General features: G+C 39.4%; 1 protein-coding gene across 2 annotated transcripts in view; it reads right to left on the bottom strand.

Annotated features, from left to right (window-relative positions):
- Nucleotides 1-911: 911 nt before the first annotated feature.
- Nucleotides 912-7,870, bottom strand: part of NR4A3 (nuclear receptor subfamily 4 group A member 3) — a 28,894-nt gene continuing 21,935 nt past the window's right edge. For both annotated transcript variants that reach the window (XM_084207615.1, XM_084207616.1), the window contains one exon: nt 912-3,831. In XM_084207615.1, the coding sequence (XP_084063741.1) occupies nt 3,569-3,831 (263 nt within the window). In that variant the 3' untranslated portion in view covers nt 912-3,568. The remainder of the gene's footprint in view (nt 3,832-7,870) is intronic.

Genomic DNA, 7,870 nt, shown 5'->3' with positions numbered 1-7,870 from the left:
TTAAAAATATAGAAAAAAAACCAAACCAAAACAAAAAACCCCAAAAAACCCCAAAAATAATTTGGAAGAGTTAGTGCAACTTTTGTCACATTTCCAGGGGAAGGGGCTGCCAATCCTGCAGCCCAGCACAGCACATCATTTGATGTAGCCTCCAGCTGAGCAGCTCCTGCGGAACAGCGCTCGCGGAGGTGTGCCGGAGCCATCGGTACTACGGCAATGCCCGGAATAGTGGCAGATGCCTCTCAAAACTGCGTTTGTTGGAAATGCATTTGTAGCCAAACAGTTTTGTCTGGCAGGGGAGAAGCGATCCCTCCTGCAAGGCAACAGCACAGTAAGGAAAGGAGCTGGATGGGCATTTGAAGAAAATGATGCAGGTGCCTGCTGGAGCGATGCCTTAGCAGGATTTACTGATGCCAAGGGGCTGAATACAGGATGGGAGCTCTGTCCTCTTCCTGGCCAGACATAGGTGCTATGAGCCCTGCAGCCATCCACTCCCTTCTCTGCAGCCCCATCAGCTCTGGATTAACAACTACATTCCCTTTTTGTCATGGAGGAGAAATACAGGGAGGGGTGAATAGTCTCTCTGCTCTGGTCTATACGTGGTTCAACCATGGTCCAGCTCTCAATATCTAATTGAGATTGCATAACCAGATACTGCAGGCATGTATTTATATAAAAGCTATTTTAATCAAAAGACTAGCCATTAAATTGCCAGTGTTCTTAAGCATGCTTCACCAATTTTTCCACTTTTAAGACTCAAGTAGACAATTTTTTTAATGTTTTATAAATGATAAAAAATTCACATCAGATTTTAACAGAATTAAGCATACTTATTCAACACACATGGGGCCTCTGAAAAAAATGTTATTCAATTTAATAATTTTAATTTACATTGTATATGTACATGAGCATTTCTTTCAACCCACAGGTTAACACCACAAAAAAAAAAAAAAAAGAAAAGAAAAATGAAAGAAAGAAGGTACTGTGGTTAGCTGAGTGAAGAAACTCTTGAGACACTGTTGTCTGAAATAAAAGCAAGGCACTCTCCCTTAACACCTGATATATTCCTGAATTCTGCCTAGACAAAGGCATGTTCACACTGAGAGAGCTCTAAGAATAGTAGTAGATTTATTCTGCATTAACTCTTTCCTTTACCACTGTGACAGTTTGTACTCTAGGATGAATCAGTGTATTGAAGTTGACATGAAGGACAATTCCACAGATGATGGGATTTGGGAGAGTATCACAGCTAAGACTATCTATGGAAGACTGGAGGACACAGACTACGTGAAATCTCACACGGGGCTCTCAACCTGCTTCCTCCCACTCACATTCCACTTAATAAATAAACCTTGCTCAACAAAAAAGCAATTTTACTGTACTATGCTGATTTGCTTCAAAATCCTTGATAAGGGCACGCTTGCAAAAAGCTCCTGCAAGCCCTTGTCTGGCTGGTGCTCAGCACCTGGCAGGATTTGTCCTTTGATAAAAGAAATTTCTCAAGGGACCTTGTGTCTTACACAAGGAGACAAAAGCAAACATTCTTTTTTTGGATTTTATGTCTGTATGTTTTTGTATGCGCACATGTGTGTGAGTGTATATATATATATATATGTATATATATATATTTAGTATATACAAAAGCAAATTCAGTCAAAATATATTTGTCTTGCTGGTCAGGCTTGTTACAGCAACCTACAAGAAACATTAGCTTCTCTGATATTTAATTATGCTATTATGTTTGCACATAAGCTTAAAAGTCAATACAAAAAGCAATACTTCTCCAAATATTATCTGCAGGTAAACCAGAAATATTAACTATAGTGATTAGAAGTCTGTTTCCCTATTGACACTACTATAAATCTTGATATAAGAATAATTTTTTCATAAAAGCACATCCAAACATAGTAAGTGATAAAATACCAGATTACTTTTTGAAAACCATACAGTGACTCGATATCTGGGTTATCCTTTGCAGCAATTAGGCAATTCATTTGGCATCTGTTTGATTGTATAATTTAATTTCCATATAAACAGCATAGTTTAAAAAAAGACAAAAGCTAGAATGTTTAAAGCTAACAAAAGATACAGTGACATCAGGTTGACATTCAAAAATTTCTTTAGCAAAATGACCAACAAAATTTTGACTTAATACAGTGCATATAAAGTTTTTTAGAACTGAACTTTTTAAATATTATTTGAATTTAGCAAAACATGAGCAAGATTTTAATATCAAAGTGCTAAACAGTACTGCCTTAGAAGTCACTGCAAATAAACTGTAAAATAACTCTGCTTGTGATTTGACAGATATTTTATATACAAATGGTTAATAAAAAGACACGCGCACACACACACGCACACAAATATAGGTATATACATATATATACATACACATTATATATATGTATATAGTTTTCCAACTGGTGTATCTGAGTCAGTGTGAACACCCCATTTAGTTATCTTGTGTAACAGGGTTCCCATGAGCTGGCAGTCATTGCAATAAATACAGGCAAAGCCATTACAATATACCATGCATACAAACATTTATACAAATAAAGACACTATGCAACAAATTATCTCATATTAATATGGCATCAACAGTATAAACATACAAAAAGGAGTACGAACACGGAATGTTTAAACGCAGCCCACTATATCCTTCCTAGCACTTACATTCATACTAATTTACAAGACTTGCTTGTTCTTGAAAACCATCTTCTGTCTGCTTACTAACGAGTCGCTTGTGTTAGAAGTCTAGAACTGAACTATCCCTGATACTGACCCTGTATGCTCCAATCACTACTTACTCGGGTTTCCTTAGCTAAGGAACAACTGAGCCACAATTGCTCCTGTGTCTTCCACATACATTTGTCAATAAGTCACGCTACATGGAATCAAGTTTGGAAAACTCTGTCAGGTAAGTTAGTGCATGTAATTTTCTCCCTTGATTTCTTCTGTTTGTTTTCCTAATAAAATAAATTAGTTAATAAACGAGACTTAGTAAGACAGCACTTTAAAAAATTGCACTTGAACATGGGAGCTAACAGCCATTGTCATTTTGCTATATTTGATTTGTATGAAATGTTTAATTGAATGTACTTTGCTAAAAAAGTGAATTTTTGATTAGATTGTGCTGATGTATGTGCCCTTGATGCAGGAAGTATGCTAAAGGTATCCTCACAAAACACATACTACCCTGGCAAACAACAATTTGCTGTTCTTTCAAACACAGCTTCTACAATTTTACTCCTCATAGACCATGAGGTGTTAAACAACAGATTTAAAACAGTCATGTTAACCTTTTACTGCTGCTGGGATAGCATTGTCCAAAAGTGCCATATTAGCCATTTAAAAAACCCAAATCACACGAAAGAAAACAAAGAACACAACCCCAAACCAGTAAGCCAGTAAGTTTCAGGCCTCAGGTTGTAAGGACAAAGCGCCAGAAAAGACCTCATGTTAGACTTGGAGCGGCTTTTCTGTTAAGTGAGGGCAGAAATGTTAGCTGTAAGTCACGATCCGTTTGCCTGCTCTGGCGGGCGTTTGCCTCTCAGGAGGGTGGTTTGACTCAGAAGGGTAAGGTGTCCAGAAACAGCCTGTCGATGATGGAAGGGGCTGGCACCAAATCTTCCAGTTTCAGGTAAAAGATGCGCTGCAGTCCCAGTGTGCAGAGAGAACGCAAGTCAGCCAGAACACCCAGTACCTTCGGCTCTGCAGACTCGAGCGGTTGTCCTTTGTTTTGGCAACTGAAAGTTAAGTGATCTTTCAAACTGCTTGTGATCTTGTTGCATAGCTCTTCCACTTTCTTTGGTTCTTTTAATCCATGTCGTTCTGCAAAGCCAGAGGAAAAAAAAAACACATCAGCATCCCTATCACAAATGGAGAGAATGCGTTTGCTTAGGTGTAACCCAGATGCACACTCTGGAACTCAGAGCAAAAAGTGCTCTGAGAGTGTAGATTTCTCAGAACAGCTGGGGTTACATGGAGTCAGTTAACCTTTTTGCCACACAAAATAAGAGAGGGCAAGTGCCCTTTTCTCTTTATCTACTAAAACAGGTGACAGAGATGCTCAGTTATGACTGAAATTCTCGTACGAGGAATCCAAGCATCCTACGTATCTGACATAATTTTCATGATATGAGGCAGAATTAATTGGGAGATTTTGCAGCAAAACCATCACAGGAGGTGTTTTGGAGATTTCCGTGCTTCCCCACCAGTTGTGAATGCTCAATAACTATGGCAACCATTATTTATTCAGTGAATTCAAGTGGCGATCAATATCCTTAGCTAGCTCCATCAGCGCCCAGCCTAGAATTCCACCAGGAATTTGCAGACACTCTTATAAGAAACTAAAGACACCTTACTACCCTTTGTTATTTTGATCAGCTGCTGCTTTTTAGTTTATTCATCTTTAAAAGCTCTAAGATAAAAGAAGCCTGGAAGTCAACTATTTTGCTTTGAGTGAGCAATGCCTGAACAGCTGCTATATTATCCATCACAAAAACCTCAGCACTCCTAAAAGGAAGGAGAGCTGGGGTTTGTTCCCCTTCAAATATCTTTTTAAAGTACAACAATGATGTTAAATGAATTCACAGTTCTTTAAGCATAAGTAGAATGAATCAGATTTGTGATTCATTAAAAGCAGACTTTTTACAGGGGAAAGAATTCTGTCTTGTTTGCTATCAAGGCTTAGTGGATAAACTAAAGTAATGGAACAAAAAAAAATTCAGGAAAAAATCTCAAATTTGATTTGTGGTGTATTCATTTGCCTCTGAAATACACAGGTAAATAAGAAATGGCTTCCCAGCAAAGTCATAATAATTTACATGTGAAATGGAATGGTGCCAGATACAGTAAGCAAAGAAAATGCCAGTTACATTAAGTCAATTAGATATATAAAACAGTGACAGCAATGGATAAGGCAAAATTGTGGCAGTTCTTGTGTTTGATGCTTTTGAAGTCATCTCCTTCCCTGGGCCTCTCTCCCAACCCTGGTAGCCAGCAGCCACATTGTGCCCATTGTCCCAAGTCTTGTTCCTCCATGTCAGGAGGCGCAAGCAATAGACATGTCCTCTGTCTGTCCCCTAATGAACAGTGAAAGGAGTACAGTTCTCTTTACTTCCAGAAGCAGGAGTATTGCCTGCACCAGGAACAGTGGTGCCTTGCCCAGGCCTGTGTATATAAACTCCTTGCTCACCACCTGTTTTGGCTTAGATACTCTGTACAAACCAATAAAACAGACAGGATTCAATGAGGGCCGTCAGAAATGCAAAGGTCTGGTTTTCCACTGATATTCACCCATTTTACATGTTTTTTTTCAACTGTATTTACATAGGCAGAGTTAGCTCCTGAATAATACTGGTTTGGGATCAGAATCAGAGATGTACAGACATGCACATCTCTGTCCAGAAGTTACTGTGCTCTATCATTTAAGTACCGTCTGCCCTGTTGTTTCAAAGCAACACTTATCCAACCAGTGACATCTGCTTCAGACATCATTTTCACCTTGCAGGAATTAAAAACCCTAGGTATTCTAAGTGCCTTGTTTACATTAAAACATGAGAAGTCAATGAATATTTAAAGCCTTTCCAGTAAATGGTGTATAGTGTAATTATGTAAGCCTTAACTATACAGGTCACTGAGAGTAAATACTTAGGCAGATTCTGCCATTAAAAATCTTGGCAGATAAATATTTTATACAGATTGGAGAGCTGTAGGGCTTTTTTTTTTTTTTTACCACTAGCCTACTGAGAGAATCTGCAGGACATTAAATTAATCTTGCAATCTTTGAAGAGTTCCCATCTTTTAATCTGTTTTTTTCCCTAGCCGTGTAAGTGAAGATATTTTTATAGATGTAGGGAGCTGAAATACTAGAATGGATCCAAAACCTCACTACAAATTAGCAGAGCACATTTTCAAACCACTGCCTCAGTAGGTGTGTACCTTGCTGCAGAGTATGGAAAATTATCTCTGGCTCTGGAGCATGCAGCAACTTTGTTAGCATTTCCAGCCAGAACTAAACAGCTTGTCTCCCACTGACAAGTTCAGAAGGTTTCATGAAAAATCATGTCTTTCGTGAATAGCCATGAAATGTAGGAGGCAAAACACTATGTGTGCAGAGATTATCATCTTAGTAGCCTTACTTTACATAACAAAATCGTGGAAATTCAGAATTAAGAGATACTCTGTCCTTAAAGTCTGGTGCTACAATATTAAAGCAGTCCCTAATAAAACAAATCATCCTCCCCTGAGTGAATTGCCATACAATGGCCTTCACTATTTGCACATCTCCATAAGGGCTAATTCCTCATGCCTGGAGCTGCCTCGAGGGGTTTCAGTCGTAAACTCCAAAGGCATCCATAGAAAGCCAAAGCCATCTGTGTGGAAGCCCTTCTGCTAGGGAAGGACCCCGCATACACCGGCACTGCCACCGCAGTCTCTGGTGGTAGAACACAACTCCTTTCTGAAGAACACACTCATCTAAGAATGGGCTCCTCTCCTTGGTAGACTTGAGGCATCTAGGGCCTAATTTGCTCAAAGATTTAGATTGAACAGGGTTCAAATAACAGGAAACACATTTTCTTGCCTTTTTCAGTTCTGTTTGCACACAGAAAGACCCACAGTCTTTCTTATACAACCTAGAGGGAGCAGCACGAGGCCCCTGTGGTAAGGGTGTGCAGTGGCACTGAAGCCAAGGGCCTCTAATCATTCGCAGTCTTCCACAGGATGTTCTTATCCACATGGGAATGATAAGGCCAAGATTTATCCCAAGAAGTACAGCTAGTCAAAATAGATAGGTTTTCTTTAACTGATTGAGGACATGTGTAAATATTATGGTAGTCAGACTTTCTTATAATGACAAAGGCATGTGTAAAGTGAATACAGGATTTCTCAGCCTGTAACAAACCAAGATTGTGTTTTAGGATATCATTGATTTTTGCAAGAAAAATGGTGATTTATGGCAAAGATGCTGTCAAAATGACTCATCAAAAGTCTTACCTCTAAAGCTCTGCAAACTTAGCTTATCCTGGTAAACTGAGCACAGCAAGTTTTTTACACCTTTTTCCTTTTCCTGGGAAGCTGAATATGGTTTTGTACTATCATTACACTGATCAGCAAAAACTCAACAGGAAGAGAGCAAAGACCCTAACCTCTAACCTGAGGTAAATCATGCCAGGGTCAGGCAGACTGAGCACTATCTTTACAGAAAATGCCTCTCAGAGAGTGTGAGTACCTCAAAGACCCTGGGCTCTGCACTCTGTGTCATGGAGTATCACTTTTAGTCTCAATTAATTCTGAGGTGTCCAGAAACTCAACAGATGAACACTGCAGACTTAAAATAGGCCTCTTGATTTTCTTGGTTTCAATGTAGTTATGTGATTTTCTCTTCCTCCTTCACATTTCTCTTCCCCTTCTATAACTCAAATGAGCACAAGGCTAAGTTGCCTACAGCTTTCTCGTGCACACGCTGCTACACAGGAACATTGCAACTTGGCAGATCCAAGAGTCTCCTTTCCTGTTGCAGTCTGAGCCATATTTATCCTGCCTAACTCTCAGACACTTCACAAGGGTCCCCAACCCTGGTGCACAGACCTCTCAAACTCCTCCTAACATCAGTGTAAGGATGGGCATTTTTAGAAGATTATTACAATTTTAGGTGCATTAATCATCTTCTGGCAGTGCCTTGTATTCTCCATCAGCTGTGCAGGGTACCTGAAGTCAGGTGAGAGGAGCGGTCACACAGAACACCATCATTTGCTCCCTCTTTTAAGAAAACCACAATATAACATGGAAACTACTGGTTGCTGTAGAAGCAAAGCGTTCTTGCCTCAACAAAGAGGTGGGAGTGAAAAAGGAGGAGTGAGTACTT

This window comes from Fringilla coelebs (assembly GCF_963513975.1).
Source record: "Fringilla coelebs genome assembly, chromosome: 1".
Classification (NCBI taxonomy): Eukaryota; Metazoa; Chordata; class Aves; order Passeriformes; family Fringillidae; genus Fringilla; species Fringilla coelebs.
Note: the sequence above shows the minus strand (reverse complement) of the source record. Positions and strands in the feature narration are given on the sequence as shown.